General features: G+C 41.7%; 2 protein-coding genes across 5 annotated transcripts; one reads left to right on the plus strand and one right to left on the minus strand.

The window, feature by feature from the left end:
- The first annotated feature begins 305 nt into the window (after window positions 1-305).
- On the plus strand, window positions 306-2,291 carry LOC133911361 (UPF0548 protein At2g17695-like). 2 transcript variants are annotated; one of them, XM_062353573.1, is made up of 4 exons: window positions 306-484; window positions 1,139-1,431; window positions 1,522-1,729; window positions 1,876-2,291. In XM_062353573.1, the coding sequence occupies exons 2-4, from the start codon at window positions 1,163-1,165 to the stop codon at window positions 2,071-2,073; spliced, it is 675 nt and encodes a 224-aa protein (XP_062209557.1). In that variant the 5' UTR covers window positions 306-484; window positions 1,139-1,162; the 3' UTR covers window positions 2,074-2,291. The 2 variants fall into 2 exon arrangements, with proteins under 2 accessions (XP_062209557.1, XP_062209558.1); XM_062353574.1 differs by having other exon boundaries at window positions 1,145-1,431.
- Window positions 2,292-3,378: 1,087 nt separating this feature from the next.
- Window positions 3,379-8,845, minus strand: LOC133911360 (phosphoglucan phosphatase DSP4, amyloplastic-like). 3 transcript variants are annotated; one of them, XM_062353570.1, is made up of 15 exons: window positions 8,692-8,844; window positions 8,528-8,588; window positions 8,392-8,436; window positions 8,086-8,188; window positions 7,550-7,626; window positions 7,402-7,478; window positions 6,860-6,940; window positions 6,440-6,572; window positions 5,893-5,952; window positions 5,572-5,628; window positions 5,361-5,456; window positions 4,478-4,537; window positions 4,036-4,143; window positions 3,827-3,964; window positions 3,379-3,732 (listed from the first exon to the last, which is right to left on the minus strand). In XM_062353570.1, exons 1-14 carry the CDS (start codon window positions 8,715-8,717, stop codon window positions 3,830-3,832), a joined length of 1,119 nt encoding a protein of 372 aa, XP_062209554.1. In that variant the 5' UTR covers window positions 8,718-8,844; the 3' UTR covers window positions 3,379-3,732; window positions 3,827-3,829. The 3 variants fall into 3 exon arrangements, 2 of the variants coding, with proteins under 2 accessions (XP_062209554.1, XP_062209555.1); XM_062353571.1 differs by having other exon boundaries at window positions 8,716-8,812; XR_009908647.1 differs by lacking the exon at window positions 3,379-3,732 and having other exon boundaries at window positions 4,036-4,139; window positions 8,692-8,845.
- Window positions 8,846-14,637: the final 5,792 nt, after the last annotated feature.

Below are 14,637 nucleotides of genomic sequence, written 5' to 3' on the forward strand. Positions count from 1 at the left end.
AAGTGATCCATCAGATCACTAACAGAATCCTTCGTTATACTCTGTCTCTTAAAATTTAGAAATTTTATGGAGATACCATGCAGAAAACTTGTTCCTTTTGTTTATCTGGATCCGCTTCTGGAGTCACATGCAGAAAATTTTGACTAAAAAGTTTTAAGAAAAAATTTACACGAGAAAAATTTAGCTCAAAAAATTTTGAGAAAAAATTAACAAAAGTTTGCTTAAAAGTTTTAAGACAAAGTAGGAAAAAATTTATGCGCGGAGCGCGGAAAAGGATTTTCGTTGGCAGGCCCATTCATCCCAGCTCAGCCCACCAGCCTGTGTCACGCTCAGCCTCTCTCACCTCACCTGCAATCTCTCACTCCTCGCGCAAGGGTGGCACAGGCGGCGCCCGGCGGCCGGCCTCCCTCCGCCCGCGTCTCGCACTCCGGGGTCTTCAATCTCCAACGCACCGGCTCGTTCCCCGTCCGGCTCCCGGCTCTAGGTACGGCGCCACTCACCACCTGACTACCTGCTCGTCTCCTTTCCCTTGCCTGTCTAACTAGTTTCGATATACTGAATTTGTGTGTGGGGATCCATGGTGTGGCAGTGAGATAGATATGAGTCCAGCAGGCAGTATCCATGATATAAAAATTCCTCGACTTGTTGTCAGCTCAGCTCGCATGTCCAGTCAATTTCAGATAGCATGAGAAATGGGGTCGTACACACAAGGTGAACCATGGCCATCAATCAGGAAAAAGAGCTGATAATTGATAGTATCAAGCAACCCCTTATAATAATATCTGTCCGTGAGCCAAAGCATAACAGTACACTCTAACCCCTTGATATATTATTATTATTATTTGTTCGTAGCGCCTCCTAATGTTCCACCTCTAATATATAGCATCTCTAGTCTGAATTAACCTTCATTTGTTTTGGACTTGTACTTCACCGTCTACACCCAAGATCCATGCATGTGCTGAAGAAAGCACTATTTTCAAATGTTGTAGATAGATATGTAACTGCCAAGACCTGTAATAATCTCACATTCTCACAGCTTTGTTATGCTCGTGGGCTATGAAGATATAACCAATCATCCCATGTGATGTGGCTTGGCAAATTTCATCTTATGGATTCATCACCCTCAACATTCTTTCAGGATAAGGCATTGCAAGAAGAATCCATGGCATGGGGAGGTCTCTTCTTGAGCTTGGGTCGCCCCTCACAGGAGCAGCAAAAGTCGTGCCTTGCAGCTGCTGGTGACTTCAACTACGACACAGCTCTCCGTGGTGCCTCACGCCCAAAACCAGCAGCTACCTTAACCTCTGGAGCTGCTGAAACAAGCGACAAAGCACTCGTCGAGCGGGGCTTCTTTGTGAACCGCTCGCATGTATTGATCGGCTCTGGTGCTGATACATTCCTCCACGCCAAATCTGCCCTTCTCTCGTGGAGGTAAAAGCCTGAGCCCTGACTCTATCCTTGCTGCTCACTATTCTGTGTGTCAGCTAATTAAGCGTTCCAGGAACTGGTTTTCAATTTCAGGCACGTAGCACTAGGTTGGGCTAATGTTGAACCGGAGACGCAGGTGAAGGTCGGAACGAGGTTCTGCATCTGTTACAAGGAGCTGATCCCCTGGGTGATGCTGCCGCTCCAGGTTGCCTATGTGACCGATGGCAATGGCAACTCCAATGGCCGGTCCAAGGGGGGCATGTTTGCGTTCGGCAGCGGCACCCTGCGAGGCCACCTGCTGGTACACTATCGCACAACAAGTGACAAGAGATGCTGCTGTTCTGATATGAGATTTCAGAATCTAGAACTTTGCAAATGTTTCAGATAATTTCCCTTTTCAGTAGGGAGGGAGTAAAGAAAGCATGGTTCATTTGGTGTGGTGTGCAGGCTGGGGAGGAGAGGTTTTCGGTGCAGCTGGACGAAGAAGATCGCGTGTGGTACGAGGTGTTCTCCTTCTCCAAGCCGGCTCACATCCTGTCAACTCTGTGCTACCCGTATGTGCAGCTGAGGCAGAAGCACTTCGCGCAGCAGTCAGGGCAGGCGCTCCTGAAACATGTGGCTACTGCTCAAGCAAACCACCACTAGGTCGCAGCGCAGTAACAGTCTTTGTAGAGAGAGGGGGGGGGGGGGGAATATGCTGCTTTGGTGCCGTAACTTGTACATGTCCCTTCCTGCACTGCACATATAAATTGTTGGTCAAGCAGCTAAGGCCATCTTTAGCGGACTCTAAAATTTTATTCCTTGTAATACTATTACAGTATTCACTAATACTATTATAGTATCCTCTATTTTTTTTATCTCCAGCATCCTCTATTTTTTTTATCTTCAGCATCTTCTATTTTTTTTATCTCCAGCAGCTACCTTTTAGTACTACTCTCCACCTCTCTTTGGACCCACAGTTATCTGCTGTGAACAATATTGCAGATAGGAGAGAGGATCAGCAAATTTGAGGCACTCTGGTACTACTGAGGCTAGCTCTAACAGGATCAGCATTCCCTCTCTATGTCACTGTGCTTGGTACTGTACTGTCCTTTTGTCGATCCTTGGCTCCCGTATCCATCTCCAACAAGTGCCCTATACCTGTTATAGGGATACGGTTGGGAGGGAGCGTGCTCCAAATTTGCGAGCTATTGTAGCGATCTTCAACACTGTTCATAGAGTATGATTGTGAGGCCGAAAAGACGATGAGAGTAATGAAAGGTAAGAAATATGGTAGCCGTTAGAGATAAAAAAAAATAGAGATACTGTAATAATGTTATAGATGATGAATATTTAAGTATATACAGTGATGTGGGCACAGGTGCCGGAGACCCCTAAGCATGCATGCCCGGTTTTGGTTTCCATTTGTTTGCATAATGATGAACCCGGCCGATCCAACTCTGCAAAAGAGCCCTTAAACCTCCTCATTCAATCCGGGTCCTCTGACTTCAAGTCAGGGGAACAGTAATTTACAGTCAGGAGATCGAATGACTAAAAAAATTGAAGTCACCATGACTTTGAAGTCAGAGGGTCCCAAATCGTACTACATGCCATGCTGAATTAGTACTCCATATTCTGGCAGCGTGATATTCTGTTTACATTATGAAATGGAATGAAATGAAACGAAACGAAACGAAAAATCATGCTGCTTATTTATTTATTGTTCTGAATGAAGGCCTCTTATTTTGCCGCTTCATTCAGATTTGGATGATCGCAATGTCACCACCCACCACCACCAGGGGTGATGTGACGAATGTGTAAGCAGCCAGCTGACTTTGACTTCCACGGGAGACTTTGACAGTTGACTTGGCCCCGCAAGACTGCAACACCAACAGTGGAACAAAGGTGCTCCGTGACTCGCAGGGGATGTCATGACCATAAACAACAAGGGTCCAAAGGCAAATGCCAATCTAGCTAAAACCTCCACAAACCGAATCATACGAGGAAATAAAAAAAAAAAGTTAGAACCATCTCGTCTTGGGCGAAGCAATCCAACGCAGGATGCCAAGGGAATAATTTTATTCAGGAACATACATTACACATTCTGGAATGGTGAGTTTACAGTACTTATGCAGTACTCCTCGTATGCAGAATGTGTTTTTGCATAGCATAGAATACGAGTTGGGCCCGTAGATAATGATGAGCCAACCATTTCCACGGTTAAGCTACTATTGACACCGTCTGCTCATCACCAGTGAGGTGTTCCCAGCCTGACGCCAAGGCATGCCACTATTTGTTTACCCACGCGCTCCCAGTAATCAGGTTCTGCAGTTTATGTCATACTTAGTACTCTATAATCTCAACGATTTGTTTACACACTAGTAGCATATATAAAAGAATTTGCATGATCTAAACTGACCTTTTAACGCTCAGATTCAACGTATTGTTCCAGGTACTCTCTAATCATCACCATTTCATCTTTCGTAAGGTCGGGGTTCGGACCAGCCAAACGCTCCCTAAATTCCCTCTCTTCACCACTCGTATCATCCCTGGAGACCTGCAACCAACATGCAAGCTAAGCTATGATATCTTACTCAACATGTCCGCATATTCAGGAAAGGATCTCACTTGGATGTAGTTATTCACGTGGCCATCAGCATTCGGTTTCATTATATTCTCGTCTGGATTGCTCAGCCACTTGCCATCGACTATGTATTTGTATTCATACCGTCCTTCCTTCAGGAAACGCAAACACAAAAAAGGTGTAAGATGCAGGGAGTGTAAAACTAGCTTCAATCCAGAATACAAGTGTAAATTAGGATGGGATGGACAAAATTATAGTTCGAAATAAGGTTCTCTGAAGCAATCTTTCAGGACTTTCATAAGTCAAAACCCTCGTTTCCTAAGGTGCATGGTTATCGACATATAAAAATCTATGAATGATCAAGCTGGATGTTACACACTGATGGTTCTCATCTACTGTACAAGGCAAATAAATGACTACGCATCACAATGAACTGACAAAAGTTGAAGCTTTAGACAGTTCATTGTATAATAATTTTATACTCACAGGCAACTCTTTCTCAAGAAACCAAGCTCCTTTATCCTTATCATATGTCAAAGGGATTCTCTGAAAGGATAAAGAGAAAATCAATCAGAGACTTATGCATGAGATTATCCAATGAAACTGAGGCTTAAATGGTACTTGTCAACCATCACAACCCCTACGGAATTTGAGGAGCATAGTAGTTGTAATTTGGATTTCGGCATTTTTGTTTATATCTATTCAAATCAGATTGTAAAATACAAGTTGTGCAAGCAGGTAACAGGTACTGCTCATGGATACAATATTCTCGTTGTAACTGATGCTGAACAGGCTAATTAGTGACTGTGAGCGCATTTGATAAAATGCAAACAAAAATAATTTCTAGTTTTTGTTGTAGTTTGCTGCTAACCAAAATTTGACGTAGTTTATTGTAAGCTGCTGCCTTGTTGCCAACTTGACATCCATTTTTATTTAAAAACAAGCAGTGTCTTTGTTATCAGTAGTTTCCCACTCAAAACTATTTTACTTTCAATCAGTGCCAATCTTAAGTATTAGTCAGGACAATTCGCTTTCTCAAATTAATATCAATGGAGCTGCCCTTCAGTCAGCCTATTGAGAAATCTCCTTCTCTTTAAAGCTGCTATTTTACCCTGAACTTCCTGTTTAGACTTTTTTTTTCTGAGATTGCATGCTAAAACTTGGATAAATAGGACCTAGTTGAATCCACTAAGCAACCAAATAAGGATCAATTGATAATCTAACAACAATGAATGCAGAATAAGAGTGCTAACAATATTATTGGAGTCCCTAATATATTAAGCAGCTTGGATAAAGATTATATTCAGTCTGTCAAGTGGAAATTCTTTGAACACTCAATATGTGTATACAATCGAAGAAAAAAACGTACCTGACCCCAGCCAATGTCGAGCCCAGAAATTTCAACAGAAGAACAAGTGCCATTTCCCCACTTCAAAGTGATTGTATTTCTGGATAAGCCTGTCGGCTAAATAATAAGACAATCATCACTTAGCAGAAAAATGTGTGACGCGCCACAATATGCAGGCACTATTCATCTTCACCCAAACTACCACGGAGAAAACAGTACAACATTCACTTACAATGTCAGCAGTTGCCAACTTAATGGCTTCCAACTTTGGAAAGCAAGCCCTTTTACTCTGCACAATATAAAGATGAATTAAATACACAAAAAATGATAAAGCATGTTAACTAGCCATGTTGGCAACTGCACGATGTCTACCAACATAACTACAGAGGAAAGATGAGAGGGCAGCCAATCATTAGATATTGGTGTTACCAGTGGAAAGATAATATACATATTAATTCTCTGCCTCCCACCCCACCCCAACACAAACACCAAAAATGTTGAACATGTCACAAAGGTAAATAGTTAAGAGCTGTATCAACTACTTAAGGATTACCTGCAGTAGCTGATGTCCTTCGTTAAGACTGTACCCAAGAATCCAGAACATATAAGCCAACTGAAATTTCACAAAATGTACTCAGAATAAGAAAGGTATCAAACAACCAATGCTAAAGGCTATGGACCACCAAATAGTACCAGTGGTGTACCCTGTAAGTAACATTTTCTGATTCAGTTGCATAAATTGGAATGAGAAATGAGACTCTTTAAGTCACTATTGACATCTTGAGGTTATTGAGCACTATAACACTGCAAATCACAGCATATTACGGACACACAATGGGATGATTATGTTGTTGTCCAGGAATCATGACGTCCATTAAGGTAATAATTTTTGTTATTTTGGTGCTTTGGTAGTTTAGTACTTGCTTTTCTTTTTATTCATTTGGGGGTGGATGGGTATGAGACTAACTCCAACGAGAAATAAGAAAAAGAACGCAAACCTACTGCTGCAGAAGGAAATCTTGGAAACAAAAGGGAGCATGTAAAACTACTGCCACAGCAGGTCTTGGGAAACGAAAAGAAACAAAGCTGTGTAAACCTACTGCCACAGAAGGAGCTCTTCCAAGTCCAGCAGTACAATGTATATAGGTAACACCACCATTAGAGTTGATAAGCTTGTGCAATTTGCTAACCACGGCAGGAAGCCGCAATCGCAAATCAAAAGCATCAAAATCCCTGGTATAATTAAACAGTAGATTAGTTTAGAAATTCCATATATGCACAAAGAAGACAAAAAAAAAGGGCTTAGAAGTTTGATCAATGCAGGGAACAACTAAATTGGTATATAACTGGCAATCCGTGCAAACACAGATCCTCCACTTCGTCATGAGATTATGCATGTTGTAAGCTATAGTGATGACCACTGGAGGGGATTTGATCCAATGACGAAAAGGACTCACTCACTTAATTGCATTTTCCATGGAAAAATATAAAATAACAGTATTATATGAGTTTTTTGGTACCTAATTTCAGCACGGCAGTGCACAATATCTTTGAATTGTAGAGAATAATCTTGAATGGCACGGATGTCAACTCCAAAATATCTAAACAAGGTGGTCAGGGATAAAACAAATACATTCACTGGATGAAAGCATTAGCTGGCAGTGGAAACAACAACAAAATATGTCATCAAGATTAAAAGAAAAAATTTATAAGAAGATGTCCTGTTCACATTGAACAGGCCAGCATAGATGCAGAAAAAAGTAGACTACTATGGCAAAAGTTCATTTCCATAGAGATTGACTCCTAACAGAGGCAGCGTGAAAAGGGAGTAGCCCAAGTAGTTTCTCGATTCTAATCAGAGATCATGTCGAAGGAAGATCATGTTCAGTAATTGCTTTTGTTGTCTTTACTGCTGAACTGAAGGAATAACTTTACAGTTGCTAGCGAAGCTAATAGATTTAGCAGATTTTAGTGCTTACAAGTGCATGAAATTGATGGTTTCAAATCATACGAATCATATAGATAAATTGATTAGCTTTTACTAAAATATTAATAGGGATACTCAAGGTCCGAATTCTGTTGCAAGCAGAATACAGTTTTTACACCAATCTTCCGAAGCTTATCAACATCAAGTGGGCTCTGCACGTGAAAGCAGAAGATCAGACGGAAATGTGGAGTAATATTTCTATGCAAAAAGTTATGATGAGAACCTGTAAGCAGGAGCCAACAATCAAGTCTGGGCGTATGAAACTGTAGTTCATTCCAAGCTCATGTCTGTACGTCAACACTAAAATGATTTTTGCAAAAGGAAAAAGAGTTCAGAAATTTCATAGACCAGACTTACTAACTATGAAGGTGTGTAAGAGATGCAATCCCACTCCAGAAATTTTGTTAAGCGTTGGTGTAAAAGTACAGATATTTTGAATGCCTGGTATCAAGTTTATACCAGATTCTAATGATAAGGATCAGATGGCAAGCACAGTGTAAAAGCAGCAAGGGGAAATACGGTGCACATGTGAAAGAGCTAAAGCACTCTTGCAGGGCCAAATTTGACACACTGGACAATGGGAGGTTAGATATGCAGGATGTTTAGCCATTAAGGTGAATCAACTGTGCAGACAGCACAAGTCCGATTCATTAAGTCAGAAACTGCCCACTCCAGCACGTATTAAAGCAGTTAGCGTCTACAGTCTAACATTACTACTTTACAAGCAACACTGAACCAGAAGCTGATGGTTCTGTTTACCTGCTCCCATAGCCTGTGCCATGTTAGTGCTGTACACTTGGGACTTCTCCGTGCCCACCTCCACCGCACTGCTGTCAGTACCAGAAGTGGACGCCCCAGGGGCCTGCAATCACCAACGCACGACCTTCAACGATTGCGTGTCAATGAAGTGGCACCCGCTCTACTGACAGTAGAGTGTTGTGACGGAGCGGGTGACACACGATAGCTATAGGCGATTTCCGCACTAGCATCGGACATCTAATCACCCTAGGGTAACAATTTCATCGAAATCGCATCAGAGATGACACAGGAAGTGTTAATGCTTACAGTTTTGACGGTGTTTGATCGGCGACTCCCGCCACGAACCATCGCCTAATCACCCAAAACCGAACCGACGAAATCAGAGACAGCCCCGTAAGTAAATCCATGGAAGAAGGTCGCAGGGATGGATCCGAGAACTCACCAGATTGAGCGGCGAGGGCCGGCTCATCGACCTGGACCCCACGATTGGAGGCTCCCTGAGCCTGAGGAAAAGCAAGAGAAACGAAGGAAATCCATGAGCGGAGCGGAGCGATCAGGCAAGGCATTCCCCGGGACGAATCGAACCGGGTCGAGGAGGGAGGTTACTTGAGCAGGTTGTGGAGGCAGTACATGATGGCTTCCCCCGCTGGTGCGCGCGGAACGGAGAGGAGTCGGAGGCGAGGCGAGGCGAGGAGAAGTATCTGGCCGGCACCGGAGGGGGCATCTGTCTGTCGTGTTGACGTGGACTGTGCTGGCTAAAGCGATCGGCCGGGTGCAGACAGGACAGGTGTCAGAACATCGATCGTCCACCTGTTGAGCTGCTTGCGCCTTGTCGGCTTCTCCCGTCCCATCCTATTTACAGTAACAGCATGTCTTCCAAAACGATATCTGACTGAAACCAAAATTGAATACATGCACCTCCTCCAATCACCTTTTCGTATCCGCCGCGACACCTTGCTCGTTTTTACTCACCCAAACAGCAGCCTAGCAATGCAAGCTCCTCCAATATTTTTATTTGCTTCTGAAGAAACTTCACAAGGAAGATCCCGATCACAAGAAAGACATTAAGGATGTGTTTTATTACTTTAATTTGCTCTAGCTTAGTCTGGTGGGTGTGTACAATCTTGAAGATAAATTAATTTGGTTGTTGCATCGGCTGTTGCAGTGTAGTCTGAGAGTGAAGTTTCACTCTGCAGCTTAGTCCGATAGAAACAGTTTTTTATGTAGTGTCATAAAATCATTTTAATATTAGTAATTAATCGTAATTTTAATTTTTGTATCTGATCATATAGTCTCAAATTCAATCGACAAAATAGGAATTCAACTCAACATATCGAAACCGATAAAACTAATCAAATATTTTTTCAATAAATATGATTCCACTTAAACTACTTTCCCATAGCCTATGTGTACGATACAATATTACGAAACCTTATCTGAGGACTAAACACACCCTAATAAAACTCTACAACACTAGTATCATCGGACATTGAAATCAATTCAAAACCCTTCAAAATAAGCCCTACAATTAAACAAGGAGGATAGGAAAAAAAAAAGATAGCTCTCTACATCATCTTCTCTGATCAACAACAACCAACCATAGTATCAACCCCCTTGTCTCCCATGTGAGCCGACTCAAGGCTCCTCTCACCGCCGCCTACGTGCCCATGTGAATGCCACTGCTACTACCGGCAGGCGGCGATGACTATTCGAGTGGCCATGCTCGTCATGCCGCCTGAGCCCCTCTTCCCCTTCCTTCCTTCTCCCCTTCCCCCTACACGGATCCGCGAGTCTCCAACCAACACTGTGAAAGGACAATAATGTCACCTAGAGGTGTGTGAATAAGCGTTTTTACAAAAATTCTTTCCCTTTTACCGTTGACCTAAACTTGCAGTGAAAAATAAAAAGATTTTTCATAAGTGAAAATCCTAAATATATTAGACTCAACTAGTGCACAATCACCCTAAATATGTGTGAAATTTATAATTCTAGGGTGACAAAAATTATTTAATTCTAACAAAAGATATGCAAGAAAACTCTAATTGAAAAACCCTAGAAATATTGTTCCTCGGAGTATCCGAGTCAACCCGGAGTATCCGAGTTGAGAGCAGATTGTACAGTATCCGGAGTCTCCAGGTTAAATCCGGAACCTCCGGGTTATGTACATAATATGCTCAAACTGAAATTAAACTACGATTAAAGAGTTCTAGCTCAAACTAAATAAAGTCATGCATTCCAAGCAATGATTCCAAGTAAATTCACAGAGAACCTACAATCAAATACACACAAACAAGTAGATCGAGTAAAATGCATAAATATTGAGCAAGAACACAAGAACAACAAACTGAAATGGAGACACAAAGATTTGTTTCCTGAAGTTCGGATTCACCACCATAAATCCTACTCTCTGTTAAGAAAGCTCCAAGGAGCCAGATCTCTTTCAACCACTTTTTTCAATCCACTAGCTTTATCTCTTTCCTTATAGAGGCGAGATAGACCTTCACAAACTTTCTCGTAGCTCACCACAAGCACGGGAGCTCCAAGAGTAACAAATGCTTCACGAACTATCTGCCGATGAACTTAAGTGCTCAAGTTGGGATTTATGCTCACTTGCACTCGATCTTCTAATCTCTCGACTCAACTCACTTCTCTTCTTAAATCACACACTAAAATGGAGTGGGAGGGAGTTCTTTTGGTTTTGGCTTTGAGTATTTTGTGGGGAGCACCAGCAGCAACCAAAGGAGGGGGTGAGGGGGTATAAATATCCAACCCCTCAAAACTAGCTGTTACAACACTTTTTTTTTTACTGACCCGGAGTCTCCGGGTAAACTAAAAAGGCCTAAACCGAGACTTCAACTCGGAATCTCACTCGGGGTATTCGAAACTCGGAGTATCCAGATCAACTCGAAGTATCCGGGTAAACCAAAAAGACCCTAACAGACCACTCGACTTGAAACCTCACCTGGAGACTCCAGACAACCAGGAGTATTCTGGTCAACCCGGAGTATCCGAGTTCAGCACAGTTGGTCCTCTAAAAATGGTAATAACTTTTGATCTCGAAGTCCAATTTTAACGATTTTAGACTCTATGAAAAGCTTATTCAGAGAGCTACACATCCCAACTGAATTCATGACCTCAAACATATTGGATCAAACTAGGAACACTCCGAAATTAAATTCGGACACTTCCACACTTTCCGCACTGGGATCCTTAAGCTAACTCTAACTTTGGGTTGATTAGAAAACTCTTGAGCACTGACGCACGACAATTATCTATATATTGTGTTTTATTACTTGAATTTGCTCTAGCTTAGTCTGGTGGGTTGTTGCATCTGCTGTTGCAGTGTAGTCTGAGAGTGCAGTTTTACTATTCAGCCTAGTTTGATAGAAACAGTTTTTTTTTCATGTAGTGTTACAAAATCACTTTAATACGAGTAATTGATCGTAATTTTAACTCTTGTATCTGATCATACAGTCTCAAATTCAGTTGACGAAATAGGAATTTAATTCAACATATGGAGACCGATAAAACTAATCAAATATTTTTTCAATAAATATGACTTCACTTAGACTACTTTCCCATAGCCTACGTGTACGATATAATATTACGAAACCTTATCTGAGGACTAAACATACCCTAATAAAACTCTACAACACTAGTATCACCGGACATTGAAATCAATTCAAAATCCTTCAAAATAAGCCCTATAATTAAACAAAGAGGACAGGATAAAAAAGATAGCTCTCTACATCATCTTCTCTAAACAACAACAACCAACCATAGTATGAACCCCCTTGTCTCCCATGTGAGCCAACTCAAGGCTCCTCTCACCGCCGCCTACGTGCCCGTGTGAATGCCGCTGCTACTACCGGCAGGCGACGCTGACTATTCGGGTGGCCATGCTCGCCATGCCGCCTGAGCCCCTCTTCCCCTTCCTTCCTTCTCCCCCTCCCCCTACACGGATCCGCGAGTCTCCAACCAGCACTATGAAAGGACAATAATGTCGTCTAGAGGTGTGTGAATAAGCGTTTTTACAAAAATTCTTTCCCTTTTATCGTTGATCTAAACTTGCAGTGAAAAATAAACTAACGGATTTTTCATAAGTGAAAATTCTAAATATGTTAGACTCAACTAGTGCACAATCACCCTAAATATGTGTAAAATTTATAGTTCTAGGGTGACAAAAATTATTTAATTCTAGCAAAAGATATGCAAGAAAACTCTAATTGAAAAACCCTAGAAATATTGTTCCCCGGAGTATCCGGGTTGAGAGCAGATTGTACAGTATCTGGAGTCTCCAGGTTAAATCCGGAACCTCCGGATTATATACATAATGTGCTCAAACTAAAATTAAACTACGATTAAAGAGTTCTAGCTCAAACTAAATAAAATCATGCGTTCCAAGCGATGATTCCAAGTAAATTCATAGAGAACCTACAATCAAATACACACGAACAAGTAGATCGAGTAAAATGCATAAATATTGAGCAAGAACAACAAATTGAAGTGGAGACACAAAGATTTGTTTCCCGAAGTTCGGATTCACCATATAAATCCTACTCTCTGTTAAGGAAGTTCCAAGGAGCCTGATCTCTTTCAACCACTTTTCTCAATCCACTAGCTTTATCTCTTTCCTTTGTAGAGACGAGATATACCTTTACAAACTTTCTCGTAGCTCACCACAAGCACGGGAGCTCCAAGAGTAACAAATGCTTCACGAACTTTCTGCCGATGAACTTAAGTGCTCAAGTTGGGATTTACGCTCACTTGCACTCGATCTTCTAATCTCTCAATCCAATTCACTTCTCTTCTCAAATCACACACTAAAATGGAGTGGGAGGGAGTTCTTTTGGTTTTGGCTTTGAGTATTTCGTGGGGAGCACCAGCAGCAACCAAAGGAGGGGGTGAGGGGGTATAAATATCCAACCCCTCAAAACTAGCCGTTACAACACTTTTTTTTACTGACCCGGAGTCTTCGGGTAAACTAAAAAGGCCTAAACCGAGACTCCAACTCGGAACCTCACCTGGGGTATTCGGAACTCGAAGTATCCGGGTCAACCCGAAGTATCCGGGTAAACCAAAAAGACCCTAATAGACCACTCGGCTTGAAACCTCACCTGGAGACTCCGGACAACCAGGAGTATTCTGGTCAACCCGAAGTATCTAAGTTCAGCACAGTTGGTCCTCTAAAAATAGCAATAACTTTTGATCTCGAAGTCCAATTTTAACAATTTTTGGACTCTACGAAAAGCTTATTCAGAGGGTTACACATCCCAACTGAATTCATGACCTCAAACATATTGGATCAAACTAGGAACACTCCAAAATTAAATTCGGACACTTCCACACTTTCCGCACTGGGATCCTTAAGCTAACTCTCATTTTGGGTTGGTTAGAAAACTCTTGAGCACTGACACACGACAATTATCTATATATTGTATTCCTCTTAATAGTACGGTATACCTATATTCAATTTCAAAGATAAAACTCGTGTGAACCAATTTGAGCCTTTGACTACTTTTAAGTACCGCTTCTTTCATTCAAACTTCGAGGGTTGTCAACTTCCATATATTCTTCACTTCATCTCTTCTTGATTCTTCATATGATTGATACGAATCACTTATAGCTTCACATGGCCTCACACGGTCCATTGGCGCAAATCCTTTACTTGCTCTTCACTACCGCCTTGGTTATTCGGCGTCAAGCCATTTGCTTACCCTTCACCACCGGATGATCCATCACAGTCGAGTCTTGCTTGCCCTTCACCATCTTACCATAGAAAATCACTTTATATTCGACATATTCAAGGAATTCACTTTAAATATGGAGTCCACTCTTGTTCTTCACTCCTGCCATATATGATTTCAATTCAACTTATATTTTCTTATAGATCATAACCCCAATTCACTCTCAAGTACAAAGCATATGGGTTAGTCCATAAAACTTAATTGATAATTTTATATCTTTAGTTACTTGATCTCCATAAGTAACTTAGCCTTCATGCTTCAAGCTTTTTCTTTGAGTTTTTCCTTCTTCTCATGAGTATCACTAAGATCTCAATGACTTTGATGCAATTCTTTGAACTCATAGTATTTCTCAATGAATCCATACTTCATTACTTATACATCTACTATATAATAACCTAATAATAATTCTCAACATAATTGATAGTCTATAGATATTATCATTGACTTACCCGAGCATCACTTAGAGCTCATTTATCTTGATACATATCCCTTCTCCATGCATCACCTATGGAATAGCCTACTAACAATTCTCACCACTATTGTAGTCCATAGGTACTGTCATTAATTACCAAAACCACACATAAAGGCTAGATACACTTTTACACTGTCGTACCGTAGCCTGATCTGTAGCTCCTCCTCCGGATCTGCATGTTTCCGGTTGGCACCGCCTCGATCAAATCTACAGCCCCCTTCGGATTTGCGTCTCCCCAGCCGACACCACCGTTTCACGACTCGATCTGCAGCTCCCCTCGTGCGGAGGTTGTACCCCCTCTCGAATCTGCTGGCCTGTTTTGGCTGGTTTAAG

Source organism: Phragmites australis, chromosome 3 (genome assembly GCF_958298935.1).
Source record: "Phragmites australis chromosome 3, lpPhrAust1.1, whole genome shotgun sequence".
NCBI classification, from domain to species: Eukaryota; Viridiplantae; Streptophyta; class Magnoliopsida; order Poales; family Poaceae; genus Phragmites; species Phragmites australis.